Here is a 20,348-nt window from a genome sequence, read left to right on the forward strand (position 1 = left end):
ATTTATTGCATGTGCAATAGTGTTAGAGCTATTGGAACTTGAAGGTCCCTTCGGACTAGCTCAATGTTTTCACCTAGACCAACCTTTACGCTAAACCTTGTGTTCAGTGTCGGAGATTGAATTAATGTGAACCAGAAATCATTTTTTTAAACTATATTGTTATGTCTGTACATGACATTGAACCAGACATTAACTCTATTAACTGATTGTTATATCTGTACATGACATTGAACCAGACATTAACTCTATTAACTGACTGTTATATCTGTACATGACATTGAACCAGACATCAACTCTATTAACTGATTGTTATATCTGTACATGACATTGAACCAGACATCAACTCTATTAACTGATTGTTATATCTGTACATGACATTGAACCAGACATCAACTCTATTAACTGATTGTTATATCTGTACATGACATTGAACCAGACATCAACTCTATTAACTGATTGTTATATCTGTACATGACATTGAACCAGACATCAACTCTATTAACTGATTGTTGTATCTGTACATGACATTGAACCAGACATCAACTCTATTAACTGATTGTTATATCTGTACATGACATTGAACCAGACATCAACTCGGTGTATTCCAGAACACTCTCTTGTATGTGTTCTGTATAAAGTCTAGATGTTCTGAAACTTAGGCAAAGCTTTTCTTGTCTTATGCATTAGGACCACAACCTTTCAAACTTCTTAACTAGTTTTTACAAAAATGGTCAAACAATAAATATTTATAAGAACAAGCAAAATATAAAAAATCTTTTTTTTAAAAAAAAAAGCTTATCTAAAGAGAAAGAACTATATAACTACTTAAAACTATTTATATATATCAATAATGTACAAGTTATTTCCCTTTTTCAATATCAGACAATATAATTACCAATAATTAATTGACTAATTGTTTTTTTTTTTTTTTTTTTGTTTTATTGATTCATGTTTTGTTAGGTAAATAAATAATTGTTTAAAGTTTCAACTTGATCGGAGAATCTGTGAGGAAGAAATAGCTTTAACAGTTATTTAAGGGGACTAAACTCAACAAATTTAGCCGTATCTGTGAATACTGAAGGATTAGTTTCCCTTGTTGATATCAAACAAAATAATTAATTACCAGTAATTAATTGTCTAATTGGTTTCTTTTTTTTTATTGATTCATATTTTGTCTATACCAATGAATAATTGTGCTAAGTTTCAACTTGATCTGAGAATGGGTGTGGCAGAAATAACGTGTACACACTTTTTACTTGACAGACAGAGTTGATATAAACTTTGTAATGAACAACAGTAAGAGTTTTTGTGTCTTAATTCTTTATTTTAATTTTTTTATAGAAATGAATTAAATAAAAAAAAAACAACTTTTTAAACATTTTTAGTGGCATTTATTTCAACTATGATTTTTTTCCACTAATTGTGCATAACCAAAAAACCACAGCAGTTATTCAATGTATGTTCACATTACATTCTGTTTGCATAGATTGTTTCTGGATGCTGAGTGCCATGCTGGAGTATACAGCTCACAACATTGTCCCAGTGGTTCTCTCCTCTCTCAGCAAGGCCCCACTGCCTCCTGTCATGGAGATGCCCTCCAGAATGGAAGGTACAGTTTTATCTTGTGTGTGGAATAACTTACAATGAAACAGTTCAGACTTCTTACATCAGTTTGTTGCTTCTGTAGGACTAAGTTCAAAGTTTTAAGCTGTCTGGCACTTGGAATGTTTTTTCATTTTTGGGCAGTTTGTTATTTGGCTATGTTGTGGTTTTAAGATTAAAATTATATTTCTCTATCCACATGCCAGAACATTTCATGCAAGATTTGAACTGAGCCCATAAATTATTGATTTAAAAGTGCTGAAATTGCTAATTATAATTAAATACAATTGACAACATAAACGCATGTGTATATCGTATGTCGGAATACCAAAATTTTTTTAGAAGGGTATCTGTAAATTATAAGATAAGATAACTAAGAAATTGATTGAAGCATTGAATAAATGTGGTAGTCATATTTTCACACACAAACACATAAAACTTAACAGTTTTATATTTCTTGTTGTATGCGCTTAAAGTGTTTTAAAGATAGAGTATAGGGAGTTTGATCTTGTCACTATGTATGTCACAATATTTAGGTAATGAGTTATGGTTCTAATTTGTCACTGACACTTCTACAGGCAATCACCTTCATCGCTACTCTAAAGTCATTGAGGGAAGCCTCAGCTCTTTTCATTCTCGCCCACTGCCCCAGTGCCCAAGCCTCATTTGGGCAATGCCACATCCTCTGAACAAGTCTGCACCATCGTAAGATTCTTTTTTTTTTTTTTTTTTTTTTGAATATTCACTTTTATTCTTAAGTATGTGAATTGATACTCTGTACAAACAACAGTTTATAGCTACAGTGATAGTCTTGCATTGGATCAGATATTTTTTCAGTGACTACTCACAAAGGAAAAATGTGGTAAACTTTTATGATGGGTACTTGCTTGTAAGACATACTGATCTAATTTTCTATCAGTGGCTATGGATCAAAAGCGATGCCCTCAACACTGTGACTCAAGCAAGCGAAGGCCTTAAAACAGTTGACCCACTACACATCTTACAACTGATATTCAACCTTACCACCCTTCCCAGCCCTTTCAAATAAAGTAGGAATCATGGTCATCAAACTTCATGTGAGAGGCTCAAGTCCTCCTCTTGCAACGGACATAAACAAAACCCATGTGGTTGTGTGCAATGTTCATGTGTAAAAGATAAAAAGTTCCCCTTGTGATCTATAGGGCAGATGATGTAAAGGTCTACTGTGTCTTTGGCCCACGGTTAATGATGGTTTCATGTGGCCAGCACAATGACCAACCGTTGTACATTCCCCAACTAATTTCAGGTACCCCTTACAGCTGGTTGGACTCAGAGGCGCTCAAAGATCCTTCACCAGGATTTGAATCCTTGACCCTTGATCCAAGTGCTTTACCACTCAGCCACTGAGTCTAAATGTACATGTATAGTAGAATTAGATCTGAGAAGATTTAAAGCTGTTACTGAGTAAATGAGAACTTAAGGATACTTTTGGACAAGTGGGTAAAGCAATAAACTCAGAATAAATTCAATTATAAAGCAATGAACTCAGAATAAATTCAGTCTAACTGCAAGACTAAGAGAAGATAACTTATACAGTATACCAGTATTCACTATTAGCAAGTAAAAAGGGAGACTATTATATTCTGAAAATAATTGTTATCTCTTTCTTTTTTTTCAGTGACATCTACCAACCTCAGAGGTTGTTATCCATTGACATCGACATCCCTCTCAACCCAGCCAACCGTCCAGACTTAGGATTCTCTGCTCTGAGAGAACATAACACCCTCGACATCCAGTCACCTATAGCCAGCCCCTTGTTAAGCCAGGACAGGCTGACCTGGTTCCCGGTGATTGCCTTCCTGGCCACATGCCTGGTGGCCTTGTTTCTGTTCAACCAGTATTATAGGACTAAGTCCAGGCCAAAGAGGAAACGCCCCCGTCCCAGAAAAATGGCAGCGATCAGCTACGTGGGGAAAGTGCCAGGAGTGTAAAAAGATAGTCAAAGGAATCAATGAAGTAAAGGTGTGAATACATACCATTTGGTGCGAAAATTGATTCTTTAACCATCCTATGTTAGTGACATGACTGTGGAGTATTGTGGAAAGGATTCAACGTTGATTGACTTCAAGCTGTCACATTAAGAAACTGACAGCAGAGAAAGATGAGTCAGTTCACAGTTCATTACAAAAATTTTATGACTGTGTATCATTGCAGCTATAGTGTCGTCTGATGTTGATAATAATAATTTAAAGTTTCAACTTGTTGTTTTCTTGCATCGTCACATATGTTTTTCTTTTGGACACCATGTTGGACTTGTCATAAGACCTCTAACAGCTACACCAAAATGTTTAACCCTGTGCTGGACACCTCATAATGATTTTCACAGAGATTTGATCACAAAATTGCAATATCAAAAGTTTATCAAATATTTATTTATTTCAACGCATATGAAATTGGATGTTATCGTTTGACATATGCAGGAGAAATATAAATTGCCTTGTAAATAATATAGTATCACAAAATGTTTGTCATATGTTATTGTGAGGGGGGGGTCTCTTCATGTTGCTATGTAGATCAAGTAGATGTTTTAGGGTCTGTTATATTTACTTTGCACTTGGTAAATAGAAGTGGGCTTTATGGTTTCTATTAGTAAATAGGTAGGTTCCATAACATAATGCAAGCCATTAAATCTGATTGCACCTATTCTGTAAATGAAATGGATGCTTTAGGATCTGTTACATTTACTTTGCACTAGGTAAATTAAAGTGGGATTTATGGTTTCTATTATATCCTAGATAGTAAATAGGTAGGTTCCATAACATACTGTAAGCTGTTTAATCTGATTGCACCCATTGCTGCCTGTGGTCAAGGATTATGAGACAGGAGTGTGTTTCGACAACAATCAACCTATGTTTACTAAACTGTCAGATACATGCTTAATCATTTTGGACTCTTGGTTTTCTGAATTGCTAAATACAATGAATCAGTACTATTTACACGCCTGACATGACAAGAAGAACAGGATTGTGTAAAGTAATATTTTTTTAACAAACCTTTGAAAACAAAATACGTTTACATTATAAGAACACTGAAGCTAAAAAGATCTATCTATGACCTGTCACTGTAGTACCATATTAAAAATTAAAAGTTTTTTGTTTTTTTTAAAGCTAGGAAATTGTTTATGTGTAGATTTAGCTCCCTTGACATTGAGTAGATGTATCTCCAATTTGAGTGGGAGAGCTGATATATGTACCAAATTAAACATTTTAAAGTTGTTTTGTTATTTTTTCTTCTTAAATCAAAATCCATTGACACTGTGTAGATTTAACTTCCTTGACATGGAGAGGGTGATCTGATAGATGTCACTCACTGTCACCAATGTAAATCTACATATGGTTTTGTTTTAGGATATATTGTTGGCCACCAAAGTCTGATACTGGTTTATTAGATCAGGATTATAAAACTGAGTTGTCAACCCATTGCTCTACTGGAAGAATGTCTCATGAGTGTTAAGAATTACTATGTTTTATTTTCAGATCTGACTGTATCTAGTCCACATTTGTTTCTACATCCCTGTACGCAACCATTTGTTTCTCCTTCTTCACTTTAATCATTAGCTATATTACTCAAAAATTCTTATTAGTTTTATCGGTGTCAGATATTTGCATTTTTTAAAATCAGCTGCTTAGATTAAAAGAGTTGTCATTGTCTTTTACAAAACTTATGAATGTTTTTTTTTTTTTTTTGTTATCAGCTGTTCAATACATAACTTACATTTTTTATTTTAGGAATAAGTTTTGTTGTCATGTGTTGCTCTGTTTTTGTGTTACAGTTTGTAGGTTTGTTGTTTTCACCATTTTTGTGTTTTTAACTTTGGCATTAATCCAGTAAAACTTTTTTTTGTCTTTTACAGAGGAATACATTTTATTACATATGTATTAAATCCTGCACCTATTTTTATTTTTTAGCTGATTGACGTTGATTAGATGACAATTGTCTGATGAACAATAATCATATGAAATTATTACCTTTTTTTTTTTCTCAGTTTCAGTGCCACGATATGTGTTGAACATTCAGTCACATAATTTATTACTATATATATAAATTTAAGTTATATATACATATATATATATATATATACAGTAAAGATCATCTGTTTCTGTGGCCTACTTTTAACGAGGGTGTCATGGGGCCATCACAATGACCAACCATCTTTACTTTCCCCCAACTAATGTCTGGTACCCATTAGAGCTTGGTGGACTCAGAGGCACCCGAAATTAAAAATCCCAGTCTTCAATTCCTTGACTCTATGATTCGAAAGCCAAGCGCTTTACCACTCAGCCACCACGCCACACATACATATATATGTAGCAAGTTGGAATAATATGTTCCTTTTTTTATCTTTTATCGTGTGATTTTACTCCCCAAGGCATTCGAATGATCCCACATTTGATCTTTATATCCATTTACCATGTATTGTATGTAGTGTACATAATAACTAACTCATTGACCTGAAATGTTGCACTGACCTAGAATTTTATGGAAGCCAAAACTAGATTTAGTTCTTGCCTCTATGATCTTGACCTTGTCATACTGTGCACCCACCACTCTTCTAGTTGTGCTGTATATCATCCTGTGTGTAATTGTGTCACGCTACAGCAAAGCATGAGTCTTAATAGAACTCAAAATCTTTTTGTTTGGACTAGTTTTTCCATCTATCTCTATATCTTTATAAGGCTTGTCTTCGAGTTAGATGATTACTGGATAAATTGCATTGTTTCACCTTGCTTCTCAGTCTTTGCTGATGACATTTTTAAAATAGCCATTCAAGGGCCTTAACTACTAAAGAAAATATATTTTTATCACAAAGTGTAGATAATTTTTATTATTTTATGTGCAGATGCAGTGCTGATCAAACTAGTTTTTTTTTCTTTTAAATTTTGCGGGACGATTTTTAATATTCACTTGGGTCTATCAGATTAATCTAAAAATATGCTTTGATAATTTCAGATGTAATAACTTAATTATCAGCCTTATTGATTAGTAGAAGAGGAGTATCCCTCTGTCATATATTATCAATATGTCATGATGCATTTCATAGGCATGTTTGTTTCTTTACTCTCTCTAATGTCATAAAAGTGTTATAGAATTATATTTCAATGTCATTATATTTTATTACACTTAGTCACTCCATTAAGAAGTCAACATCTAGCTAACAATTTACATTCAATTACTTTCAGAAACTGGTCAAATAGAAACATTATAATTATGATACTCCATTCATGAACTTATGAAAAATTTGTTAGCAGAATTTCTTCAGGAGTGATAGACCGTCACATAGGGAAAGACCTGCCTTATAACAGACTATAGATTATTTATTTGTTTGTTATTGACATATAGTTCTGAGAGATTCCTTTTTTATTGTATTTAACTGTGTATTGCACTTTTTTTTTTTATAATGGGTTCAAGAAATGGAAAGGAAATAAAGAAGTCAACATAAATCTTGTTGTGTTACTGTGTCCGTTATACTATGTGTGAGTTTGTTGTTTTTTTTTGTGAGATGTGTTAACATAAACACCTACAGGATCTGAGAAATTTGAAGAGTAAGTATGTGGACATGATATTTCAATATTTAGTGTTTAATATTTGGTCTGACAATTTTACAAATCTTCTATCAACTCATTCGTTCAGTCTGGATGGAATCGTGTGCGTATTATGTCTCCCACTTCTCATTCTCAGAACAATTTTTTAAAAATATTTTACACAATTATTCATTGCCCCTAACAAAACATGAATAAACAGAAAAATTGACCAATTATTTTATCAATTAGTCATAACCTATTTATTTCGTTTTATATGGAGACTAGCCAAGGGGAGATAATGTAGAGAATTAGGTCGTTGCCTTAAAAAATATGAAACTAAAAATAGATAACTGTAAAACCTTGAATTTCATAAGCTCTTGGCTGGCTCAGTTGTAAGTGTATTGTACTTAAGAAGTCTGGTCGTGCGGTGTGCGCGCTGGACTGTCGTTCGGACTTGTTGATGGTTCCGGGTTCATACCCTGCTATCCCCCATCGTCATGCGGGAGGCTTGGACTAGGAAGTAGATTATCTTCACATCCGAAACATGTCAAACATTTTACAAACATTTTTCTTTGATCAGTTTATACTTCTTCGTTCGTCCTAGGCTTGTGAGTCTTGGACGCTGACTGCAGAACTAGAGAGGAGGATCCCAGCAATGGAACTGAGATGCTACAGAAGGATCCCAAGTATCACATTTAAAGACTGCATCACAAACCAAGAGATTAGAGACAGGGTTACTGCAGCGACTGGACCACATGATGACCTGCTAACTATCGTAAAAAAAAAAACGCAAGCTAAAAATATATGGCCATATTACAAGGTCTTCGGGGCTCGCAAAGACCTTCCTTCAAGGAACAGTATAACGAAAACGAAGAAGAGGCAGACAGAGAAAGCGATGAGAAGATAAAATCAAAGAATGGAGGGGGTGCCAGAGGCTCTAACTAAAGCAAAAGACAGGGAGGAATCAAGAAAGACTGGCGTCAAATCTTGCATGTTGCTCCAAATGGTCCAACAGACTAAGGGATTGGTAAAGGTTTAAAAAAAAAAAAGACTTCTATCTATTGGAGATTTTCACGATAAACGAACCAATGTCAAGGACGTAACATTGAAATTCAGTGTTGCCAGCTAAAAATCAAATAAGCCGCATAGAAAAAAGCTTCAATTTATTATAGTCGGTATTTTCCACTCTTTATCCCCCACCAAAGTTGAATGTATAACTTTTTTTTTGTGTATCTATTTATGGTTGTGATAGTGTTGAATGCAAAGCACACAATGGAGTGTTTATGTTTGTGTTGGTTTGCTTGTGAAATTGTTTCTTAATAGAAACACAGTCCATGCCTACTAAGGGCAAACTTTGTAGAATATTACCGGTTTATAAGTTAATGATTTAAGAGAAAAAATTGTCGTAATTCAATTCTTTTTTTTTTTTTTTTTAATATAAAAACGTTACAATTATATAGAATAAAATAACATTTACACTTAAAAAAAAACAACAACTTCGACTAATCAACAGTTATGAGGTATGACATGGTAGTCAGACATTTGACGAGGTATTACTGGTAGCTAAGGACAACACTGGTAGAGGTATCATGTAGAAACTGCGCAATTCCATTGGCTAACAAGTAGCCAATAGATGACAAGTTTTATTTTTTGTTTAAAAGTTCACCAACGTGTACTGAGGGGGCCTATCTGCTCTATTGCAACCTTCACCCAGGCAGCAGAAGGTGCACTCCAGGTACGCGGATGAGCTGTAGGGGTATCTGCTGCACGCCACGGACACTGCAGAGTAGTCCCAGTATTTGGTGCGGCAGAAGCTTTCATTAGCACACCTGTGAGAATACATTGGGAAGCCATTCATAATGACGCTAAGTTTATCAAGCAAAGTCTTATGTACATTCAATATCGGGAATCTGCATTTGCAACGTAACAAGGTCAACAAAGACATTAGTATAACCAGTTCTTTTTTGGAAAAAAATAGGTGCCGGTACTTTGGATTGCCTTACTTTAATCTACCTGTTCGCACCTCGATGCAAGCGAATTCACAACTGCAAAGATACTAAATGTCTAACAATTTTATTTTATAGTTAATCAACTTAAATTGTTTTATTATTACTTTATTAAGCAGTATCGCATTTTGCATTTTAATGCTTTTTTTGCGCGCAATTTTTAAAAAATTCAATTTTATCAAATTAATAATATAATAATTTAATAATAATTAAAATACAAGAAAAGTAATACTTTTTTCCCCACATTGTAAAAGTTGCCAGTACGCCGTACCGGTACGTACCGTCACACACAAAAAAAAGCATCGAATATAACGACACTTGGTAAGACTAGAGAGACGGTCGACGTTCACTCCATGAAAACTCGTAAGCAAGTCCTAATAACACTATTATTATTGTAATACATTGATGCCGAGCTACGCCATAGATTAGTAACTTTCTCATATGGTGGTTAAACTATAAGTAAAAAATACTTAGATGGCCATTATTTCAAATCAAGGCCTAAAAATGCGAATTTATTTGTAATACAGATAACTTCCTGGGCCAAGAGGTGAGCTTAATTAGAACTAATGGCAAGTGAAAGTGATAATAATTTAATCGATCACAGGTCAGACTTCCCTCTATTCTTTCCGTTGATTAATATTAATATTATTGATGATGTGGTGGCAGAGCTGTAACAGCTTGGAGTTAGGGCGTGGAGACGAAAGGCTCAGGAGAGATCTGAATGGAAGGATGTGTTGAAGTAGGCCAGAGCCCTCCATGGGCTGTAGCCCCACTAGGATGGATGGATGAACGGATTAATATTAAAAGTACCAGCTATCATAAAAAGAAGCTTCACCCTTTATATACAGAGCGGCCTGCAGCGTCCTGGACTACATCAGTGTAGCAGTAGGGTTGAGTGGATGGACACTGGATAGGCTGTAGGCTGGGGATCAGATTCTCGTTACACGGGTTGCTGTCGCACCGAATACACATACTTGCAGTGGCTGTGAAACAAAGATGAATCGGTTTTGGTGAATTTGTTTCTTTGTTGTTACAAACACAACAGTTTCTGTGGCATTAGCAATTCTAATTGGTTGATTTTTTATAATTATTTTTGTCATAACTGTAGCAATAAGTGTCGTGTCGATGAAGTAGATCAGAGACTCGGGTTTGAACTTGTCTTCTATCAACAACAACAAAAAATGAAGGGGGCTGCACATTGAAAATTCATTTTTTAAAATGTATTTGTAAAAAGGTAAAATAATGGTATTTATAGTTATAATGAGTTTACGACATTATAAAAAAAAATCAATTTGCTTGATAAAAACTTAAGCAGTTGCCAGGGAAATGGCCGCCATCTTGAAAAAAAAACTTTATAAATCTATTAAAATAATTAAAAAAAACAGCAATAAAGAAAATGCTAATTTCAAGTAAATTTTCGAATGTGGGATGAGTGTATACACCTTTTATCTTCTTAACCGTGGGACTTGAGTTCAAATCCCGTATGTAGACAAGAAACTTTAAATTGAAGATTTAACCTTAAGGGCAGCGCGGAAACCTTCTCCCAGATACTCTCTCACTCAAATGTCCACTAAAGACATGCAGCGTACTGAGCATGCAATAGGATAAAAGCATGGAAGGCGCGATACAAGTAGGCCTAATAATAAAATAACAATAACTAAAGATGGAGTTCAATTATTGTGTAGGCCTCAGTGTAGCTCTTCAGTGAAAAAAGGTGCATTAGAAAAGATGAGTAGGCAGACGTGGAACATGTACATGACCTCCAGTGGGCTCCCAGGGTAGGTTCTAGTGAACTGATATTGCAAGTAGAGAGGATGAGGGGGGGGATAAAACACTCTCTAACCCGTCCTATCGAGACCATTCGTTACAGAAGGCCTCAACACTGACGTGCAACGTCACAACCTGTGGGCAGTTTAGACCAATAACTCGTTGCCACGTCTAAGGCTCATGATAGATTAAAAAAAACACAACTTACTGGCATTAATGGTTGGAGCCGTAGTGGGTACAAATGATGTTGGCTGTAGTGTACTCATGGCGGCTGTGAAGCGAGCTGAGAAAATAGATGAATGGACGAAAGATATAATTAGATAGATAGATAGATAGATAGATAGATAGATAGATAGATAGATAGATAGATAGATAGATAGATAGATAGATAGATGATAGATAGATAGATAGATAATACAGAAGATAGATAGATAGATAGATAGATAGATAATATAGAAAGAAAGATAGATAAATAGATGGTAGATAGATAGATAGATAAATAGATAGATAGATAGATGATAGATAGATAGATAGATAGATAGATAGATAGATAGATAGATAGATAGATAGATAGATAGATAGATAGATAGATAGATAGATAGATAGATAGATAGATAGATGATAGATAGATAGATAGATATAGATAGATAGATAGATAGATGATAGATAGATAGATAGATGATAGATAGATAGATAGATAGATAGATAGATAGATAGATAGATAGATAGATAGATAGATATGGCGCCTACGTTTGGGTTATTTGGCGATGAATAGCAGGTGATATATTTTTTTTACCTAATTTCACCTTGATTAAATACAGTTTCAGGGGTTTCTTTACCCCAGAAAAAGCGTGTAAACCATATAGATCACTGAAGGTTTATTTCCTAAATGAATGAAATAATGGCATTGCCTTTGAATAACTTTGTTTTCATAGTTCTGAACATGCCAAAGTATGGGAAGCATTAGTCTTAAAACCTTTTTTCTGATATATCCTCATGACGGGGAACATGAAGTGAGATCAATCGCCAGCCTCTGCCTAACACTCCACCTTCACCCATTCCTTTAGCCTGTTTAGTCGTTGGAGCACCGCACACGATCAGTCGACCGTTCCTATTTGTTCTTTTTTGTCTATTGCTTTGAATAGAATCTTTTTCATTCATCAATGTCGCCTAACTATGACTTTCTCTTGCTCTGCCTCTTCTTCTTTTTCCTGGTATAGTTCCCTGAAGGAAGTTCTTGTCGAGCCCTGAGAACCTTGAGATGTGGCACATAAAGACTAAGACTTACTTGTGAATAAATCCTGTCTCTCTGTAGCGCAAGATTGGAGACTGTTACAACAGAACGTGCAGGTGTCGTGGGTATAGGGGTTGCAGGCGTGTGTCTGTTGGTTTACGCAAGCCTGTGAAATGCAGCACACAAAATATGCAATAATTATTAACTTGAAATAAGCAATATAATTATAGTTTATAAACTGCTCCTGTTTTATCAATAATACAGCGCGGGATGTACTTATGAAATTGAAATTTAATATCTCGACCTATAAAGGGCCCCGATGACTCAAGAAATATTTAGCACTGATATATAATATCTTGATTTATTGAGGACCCCAATATCTCAAATAGCTTAGGGCCTTTTCAAGTCTAAATAGGGCACTGTTTATAAAATAAAAATATACTTAATAAAAGAGTTAAAGCATAGATGATTCGCTTTTCTAACCTTGCAATCTGTCGGGGAAATGATATTTAAGCACCTCTGTTGCTAATGCCAACGGTTAATGAGGGTGCTATGTGGTCAGCACAACGACCAACAGCCATTACTTTCACCAATTACCATTAAAGTTGGTGGACTCAGAGGGGTCCCAAAAATTCCAAAATTTAAAATCCTAGTTTTCACCGGGATTCGAATCCGAAACCCTTTAGGTTTAAATATATGCCGTGGAACCTTCAGCCACTATGCATTAATAATCTATATATAAATATATATATATATATATATATAATTCTCTTCATGGCTCAAGGGTCTGGACGCGAATGAAAAAGAAAGATCACACTTTTATTTCTGACTAGAGTTACCCTAAGAAAAATAAAGGGGGGGGGGGAGAACAAGTAATGTACTCTGTATTCACCCGTCACTAAATAGCAGGGCCAGACTCAACCGTTGTGGGGCCCTATGCGAAACGGATTTTGCGGGGCCAAAGGGTAGGGATACGTATAATAAGTGAAATTTAAGAGTTTGTATTAGAAAATAAATTCGTCTTTGCATATAATTCATTCTTAACTACGTACAGAATTACTTTACGAGCCTTGCGTGTAGCGAAGTCATACAGTATATCATTAAAATTTCTATTTCCTACATAGATCACTCTCAATAGCAAGAATTACCAAATGTTTCAATCTATCTTCGAGAATTGTTGACCTCAAGTAATTCTTCATTATTTTGAGGCGCGAGAAGCTTCTTTCACTAGGATTCCACAATTACGTGTATTGCATTATGCCGTTGTTTTTTTTTATCGCGCGTAGGATTGGCGTTTTTCATATGGAATAACACCACAAAATGCAATTTTCGTCTATATATTTCAGGAGATTTGTATGAGTTTTCTAAATATTTTAATAATTTCCTGATATTTTCAGGACTTTTTCATAGATTTTGCAATTTCAGAAGATTTCCAGGAACTCCTGGTAAATCGGCAGGAGGCCGCGAAAAATCTGTTATAAGTAATAAAAAGGTTTGATTTAATAATTTATACACCTAGAATTAGCGCGGGTCCTATGAAAGTGTGGGGCCCACTGCTGATATGGGTGAAGCTGTTGCTTAAGGCCGGCTCTGAAAGGTATGAAAATAAAACTAATAGGCTTAAAATCGGTCAAAGCGAGTTTGTATCATTTTTTTAAAAACTTTTACAATATTTATAAAGAATTACAATACCATAATCGCAAAACTAGAAAAAGTGGGACTCCGAAAAAGGAAGGTGATAAATATTTATAGTTGAGAATTAAAATTATCCATTGATGCCAAGAATATTCACTTTAATTTAAATTACATGTTGATATTTATTACTTTCACAAAATCAACATGATTGTTTTATTCGAAATTGTTACCTTTCACCAAATGAAATGTGCAACAAAAACATTTAATAAACACCTAATTTTTTCTATAAAATTGCGCTTGCATATTTGCATAAAAATGTATACACATAAATTTAACAAACAATTACTTGAAATTGGAAGATGTGAGTTTTGTACAAACACACAGATTTGTAAGTCTCTAACCAAATTTACATTTTTTAATTTTTTTTTTTTACTTTGAAAAATTAAAGCGGTCAAACTAGGGTTTTCCCGATGAGGCAACCGTGCTAGTAATTCTTTTCTCAGCGATAAACATCAACTGTTAAATTTCTAGGAAACTCGTTACAGCAGTATTCGAGATCAGACGTTGCAGGAGATTTAAAAAAAAAACAACTTTTTAACCCTTAAAGCGCGTTTGGTAGCTTAGCCTCCATTTTGTATGCACTTATTGTAAAACAGCTCAGCACTTTTAAGGGTTAACAGGTTTCTTCAGTTTCCTTTTGTTAGGCTATAAAAAAGACCACACTACAAGAAAGAAATGGACGGGCCTGCCATTGAGAGAGGTTCTAAACAAGGCAAAAGACAGGGAGGAATGGAGAAAGACGGTCGACTAATCTTGCCTGGTGCCCCAACGGTCCAACAGACTAAGGGATAGGTAAAGGTAAAGGTAGGTTTTTTCAGTTTTCTTTTTTTCGGCTATAAAAAAAAAAAACAAAAAAAATGAGACAGTCAGAAGTGACGTAAAGAGTCCTATCACTATTTGACCTACTTACATGTGAATTGTGACAGATGTAGTTGACCCGGTTGCGGTCTGACAGATGGACGTGTAGTTCACAAACCTGGTCAGTGTGGAATTAAAAAAAAACAAAGAAAACAATATTTTACCAAAGTCATCTAGAGTAACTCGATGGCATAAGAGAGAGAGAGAGAGAGAGAGAAAAGAAGAAGTGGGAAAAGAGAGAAAAGGATAGAGAAAGAGAAGATGAGAGAAAGAGAAAAGGATAGAGAAAGAGAAGATGAGAGAAAGAGAAAAGGATAGAGAAAGAGAAGATGAGAGAAAGAGAAAAGGATAGAGAAAGAGAAGATGAGAGAAAGAGAAGTTGAGAGAAAGAGAAAAGGATAGAGAAAGAGAAGATGAGAGAAAGAGAAAAGGATAGAGAAAGAGAAGATGAGAGAAAGAGAAAAGGATAGAGAAAGAGAAGATGAGAGAAAGAGAAAAGGATAAAGAAAGAGAAGATGAGAGAAAGAGAAAAGGATAGAGAAAGAGAAGATGAGAGAAAGAGAAAAGGATAGAGAAAGAGAAGATGAGAGAAAGAGAAGTTGAGAGAAAGAGAAAAGGATAGAGAAAGAGAAGATGAGAGAAAGAGAAAAGGATAGAGAAAGAGAAGATGAGAGAAAGAGAAAATGATAGAGAAAGAGAAGATGAGAGAAAGAGAAAAGGATAAAGAAAGAGAAGATGAGAGAAAGAGAAAAGGATAGAGAAAGAGAAGATGAGAGAAAGAGAAAAGGATAGAGAAAGAGAAGATGAGAGAAAGAGAAAAGGATAGAGAAAGAGAAGATGAGAGAGAGAGAGAGAGAGAGAAGATGGGAGAAAGAGAAGGCGAGAAATAAAAAAGGAAAAGGAGAGAAAGAGACAGATAAGGAGAGTACAAGAGAGAAGAGAGAAATAGAAAACATTGAGGGAGAGAGTGAGTGGAACAGATTCAGAGAGAGTGAGTGGAACAGATACAGAGAGAATGAGTGGAACAGATACAGAGAGAGTAAGTGGAACAGATACAGAGAGAGTGAGTGGAACAGATTCAGAGAGAGTGAGTGGAACAAATGAATGAAAGAATCATATTTGTATTATGAAGCAATTTAAGGTTGAAAGATTACCAAAAGTCAATTCAAAAGATAAGAATAATTTGTTACGAAGAGCTTAATAATAACAAGAGTGAAAACTTCATCTGAGAAACACACTCGTATCCAAATGGCAACTTGTTGGACAAGATGGTAAAATTCGTTGGCCATTTTTGGTAGGGTTGGTCAACGCACTTATCGGATTCACTGTTTTAAAACTGGGCACTGCTTAAAATGTGATTTTATTAAGCAAATGTGTAGTACTTAAAATAATATTTTAGCTGAAGAGAATAGCAATGTAAACACTTTACAAGTCAACGCTACTTGTTAAAAAATTAATTTTCACAAAAAAATTGATTGGCATGCGGTTTCCTCTCTTGTTATTGTGTTATCCTCTTCGGTTCTACTCACGTCATGACTGTGGCACTGTTGGGTCCCTGTACAGGAGTCTGGGTTATATGGGTCTGTACAAACTGGACATGTTATCTGCCCATTCACTGGACACAGAAAAAAGAAACAATAAGAAAAAATAATAAATTGTTTTGATTGGATTTTTATTAGAGATTTTCATGCATGGCGAAGAAACAAACTATAAATAGCAAGTTGTTGGCGTATCCGGTGTAGAGAATAACGGAAGTGTTGGAAAGCTTTGATTTTTTTTTCAAAATGTATTTGATAATTTATGTTTATTTTAGCATTGCAGAATTAGATTTTCTGAGCACATTTGCAGGCAGCACAACTTATTTTTTAATATAAAAGAAGAATTAGCTTATTTTAAATAACTGAGCAACTGGTTTATATGTAATGCAGTTGTCACGTAACATTTGTAAGGAATATTTAATTTTGAACTACTTACCTGTTATAAAAAAGGTGAGAGAAATATGAATAAATATTGCGTACGGCGTCATTTTTTTTTAGCGAATATTATTAAGACCACAAAAGTACAGATTGGAACTCGAGTTTCACAGTTGATTCCAAATTGAAAATGTAGCATATAAATCTACAAGCTAGAACATGTCCTGATATTTATCTTATTTTTAGCCTAACTTAAAACGTTTTGTTTATCTAGCTTACATCTGATTGGTGGCTATTAGTAGAATTATTAAAACAAAACAAAACAAAAAAAGAAATGCCTGTAGTTATTTTTTATTACGCTAAAAAAACTACTTTGTATGTTTTAGGTCACTAGTGTCCTGAATAGTATTAATAATCAAAACAACAGTTGCAATCTCTAATAACAAGGACACAATCGTTTTTTTAAACACACTTTTTTTCAAGACATAAAAATCCTGGGTGGTCGTGTGGTATGCGCTCTGGGCTGTTGTCTTCATAGTCCTGGGTTCAAACCCAGCCCCTCCCCCTAACCCCGTCGTCCTGTGGGAGGTTTGGGCTAGGACGTACAAAAACGTCAATTCTAAAGCAACGTCCAAAACTTGTAAAAAAAAAAGACAAATATTTATAATTATATGAATCATTATTTTTATCAATATTAAGGGAAGTGATATGGAGTGTGTGTGTGTGTGTGTGTGTGTGTGTGTTTCTATGGTGATGGTGAGTAGAAGCTAACGATGGGTTTCTAGCTATGCAGTGTGAATGGTGCAAGATAAGCGGCATAGTCGTCAGCTGTCTTGGGCAGGTCTCAGACGACTCCAGAATGACAGAGAGAAAAGACGTTTTTTTTTTTTTTTGTAGTGAGTTAGATTTTGTTTAAAATACCATTTTATATTATTACTAAAGTCTATAACATTTATTTCCTCTCAAGTTGAATTTGTTCATATTGAAATAAAAATTTATATTTAGTTTTGCTCAAAAAATAAGTTATTTAAGTCATTCCAAGTTTTCTCTTGAAAAAGGCCTGGATAAACTCCTGTATTGAGCTTTGTCACGTCTGCTAACTTCTCGTGACTAACAGATGTTTGTTTGATAGCAAGGTAAAAGGTCGTCTCCTAAGTTACACGAACATGTTGCGATAAAGTCAATGGAATCTATATTGTTACAAGAATTAGTTGTTATAACTTGCATTGATCTCATTAAGTTACGGGTACATACTGGGACAAATGCTATTGAAGCTATCTAGTTACTGAAAGTTACTGCAACAAATTCGATGGACGCAATGGATTAACTGCTACTGTACATGGTAGGAACCCAAATACTTTGAAGAAAACTCAATTTATAATGGATAAATCACTCATTAAATGCTAGATAGATCAGTCATTAAGTGCTAGATAGATCAGTCATTAAGTGCTAGATAGATCGCTCATTAAGTGCTAGATAGATCACTCATTAAGTGTAAAATGAATCATCAGTAAAAAAAAAAAAAGAATGCTTGGTAAATCAATCATCACTGCCCTCCTTACATTTGCGTATCCCTAAATTGAACTACTGAACCTCGCCTTGGGAAGGTCTCCTCTATATGAGAATGTAGGTCAATAAGTCATCACAGACTTCAAAACAGATTGATAGCAATTCACATTACGTGACAACTAATACAAGCTTGGGATCTATGCGTGCCAATCGCTTTTCGAAGTTTAGCTGTACTTGATCTACTTTTGCAGATGCAGATCTATAGATCTCAAGATTTATTGGAGACGTCCATACAAGCAGACCAATCCATAAATATCCGGTGTACAGAATATGAGAATAGGGACGTACATTGTATTGATAAGAGAAACATTTTTAAAACTATGTTTACTAAAGATATATAATTTTTGTGCTTTTTTTTTTCAGCCTGGTCTTGTTGTATGGGATTAGGACAGCTGTCGTGTTAGTCCCGAGTTTGAACCCCGCCTGCTGTCATCTTCTACCGTAGTGGAAGATGTTTGGGCCAGGAAGTACAGTTAGCAAAGTATCTAAGGAAAAGAACTTACAACAATATCTCCAAAAAATGTAGTAGTTATTTCCCTTATTCAATATCAAGCAAAATAATATAATTATTTACCAATATTTACTTGACTAATTGGTTAATTTTTAAAGTGATAAAATGTTTTGTTGTTATTTAAAGTTTCAACTTGATACTAGAATGGGTGTGGGAGAAATAACGTGGATCAAAGGGGACGCCAATGAATAAGTGTGCAAAGTTTCAACTTGATCCGAAAATGGGTGTGAGAGAAATAACAAGTTCAAACTTTTTACCAGACAGACAGACAGACAGACAGAGTGAGTTGATATATGTTTAGAAAAAAAACTTAAACCAAACTAACAATTGGGCATTGGGATAAACAAACATTACTGATATAGTACAAAAGAAATGTCTCCTGTGTAAAAAAAACAAAAAACAGTTCAGTTGTACTATACATATATTTCTTTTGATTCGTGACATGCGCAAATCACGCTTGACTTTAGATCTACATTTCCATGTTTGGAAGATCCGTGCCATGGTCCTACAACTTCTGCATCGTCCTCCCCGCAAAACGTTAAAAAACACAACTCAACTTTATCTCCGGAACAATATAAAAAAACACAGAACGATCTTAACTTTGTACCGTAGCTGTTGTAAGGCCGTCACGACTAGTGGTAAGATTATCTTATCTTCGTGCCGTCCCTGGAGCACGAAGTAAGTCTGTGACTACCTGCTGGTTTGACTTTTTATGGGTTTTCAATTATTCCTGCAGAACAAAATGTTGTCTATGTATCAAGTTTTACATCTGTGTGAAGAACTGTTTGTAAGAGTATCATTCCACGAAATTGAAAACAAAATTTCAAAGGAATTAGGTCCCCGTACTAGTAATGGACATAGAACCTTGAATGAAGTCCATTATCCCTTTGGTTATTAGAAAGGCTTTTATCCAACAACCAGGCCTGGACATGAGGCTCTTCACCCCTGTCCTATCTGAGGGCACCCAACGGTGACGGTCATAATGACTGGGCTAGAAATCGGACCGTACCACGTACACGGCGCACCGTCCCGTTCCTGGGACCCACTCGAGAACAGCGCTGACCACTGGGAGATTTCCTCATATTCTTATACTGTAACCAACACTGTTCCGTTTAAGGACTGCCCCTCCAGCTTAACTGATGGCTGACTGATTGATGGCGCGTCCCCCCCCCCTTGCGTGGAACGGTGTGGCGGACTTTTTGGACTGGTGTGCGGGCTATTTTTTCCATCCCTACCCCCGAGTGAGATAAAAAACAAACAAAAAGCTCACCCAGGTAAGCCTGTCAGGCCTTGTTCGCTACTGGTTCTTAGCTTATCTAGTTCCACTACTAGACGTTTCCACGGAGGCGCCACGCTGAGGTGACGGGAAGCTGGAGTCCTCCGGGACATAGAACCAGAGTCGGCTCTGGTGGGGGAGGAGGCAGCAAGTGGGACCACACTAACCTAAATTGTATAATTATAATCTACGTTGCATCTACTTTTCAAGGTTTGTATTACTCTCTTTTTGTCAAAGGCCCAGCACCTTCAAGCTACTTCATCACCCATTGCCCCTGCTAGCCCGTGACCTCCGTGGCCCCTATGTCGAAGGTGCCGGCTAGCCCCACCAGCATGTGCTATCCCCACCAGAAACTT

The 20,348-nt window shown here is 35.4% G+C and overlaps 2 protein-coding genes across 5 annotated transcripts in view; one reads left to right on the forward strand and one right to left on the reverse strand.

The window, feature by feature from the left end:
- LOC106070330 (membrane-bound transcription factor site-1 protease-like) overlaps window positions 1-7,082 on the forward strand; it is a 90,411-nt gene extending 83,329 nt beyond the window's left edge. For all 4 annotated transcript variants that reach the window (XM_056034799.1, XM_056034797.1, XM_056034798.1 and 1 more), the window contains exons 28-30: window positions 1,487-1,609; window positions 2,181-2,307; window positions 3,260-7,082. In XM_056034799.1, the coding sequence (XP_055890774.1) occupies window positions 1,487-1,609; window positions 2,181-2,307; window positions 3,260-3,572 (563 nt within the window). In that variant the 3' untranslated portion in view covers window positions 3,573-7,082. The remainder of the gene's footprint in view (window positions 1-1,486; window positions 1,610-2,180; window positions 2,308-3,259) is intronic.
- A 1,495-nt stretch (window positions 7,083-8,577) lies between these two features.
- Window positions 8,578-16,859, reverse strand: LOC106070402 (uncharacterized). Its single transcript, XM_056036840.1, has 7 exons — window positions 16,698-16,859; window positions 16,253-16,338; window positions 14,776-14,841; window positions 12,225-12,336; window positions 11,145-11,219; window positions 10,005-10,152; window positions 8,578-8,992 (listed from the first exon to the last, which is right to left on the reverse strand). Exons 1-7 carry the CDS (start codon window positions 16,747-16,749, stop codon window positions 8,818-8,820), a joined length of 714 nt encoding a protein of 237 aa, XP_055892815.1. The 5' UTR covers window positions 16,750-16,859; the 3' UTR covers window positions 8,578-8,817.
- Between the last annotated feature and the right edge of the window lie 3,489 nt (window positions 16,860-20,348).

Source organism: Biomphalaria glabrata, chromosome 7, assembly GCF_947242115.1.
Source record: "Biomphalaria glabrata chromosome 7, xgBioGlab47.1, whole genome shotgun sequence".
Classification (NCBI taxonomy): domain Eukaryota; kingdom Metazoa; phylum Mollusca; class Gastropoda; family Planorbidae; genus Biomphalaria; species Biomphalaria glabrata.

What these genes read in the sequence shown, in the direction of transcription:
- LOC106070402 (XM_056036840.1), bottom strand. Translation starts at nt 16,749, where the DNA reads ATGACGCCGTACGCAATATTTATTCATATTTCTCTCACCTTTTTTATA. An exon ending in ACATCTGTCACAATTCACAT is followed by an intron (nt 12,337 to 14,775) that starts GTAAGTAGGTCA and finishes TGCATTTCACAG; the next exon opens with GCTTGCGTAAACCAACAGAC. An exon ending in GAGACAGGATTTATTCACAA is followed by an intron (nt 11,220 to 12,224) that starts GTAAGTCTTAGT and finishes CTATTTTCTCAG; the next exon opens with CTCGCTTCACAGCCGCCATG.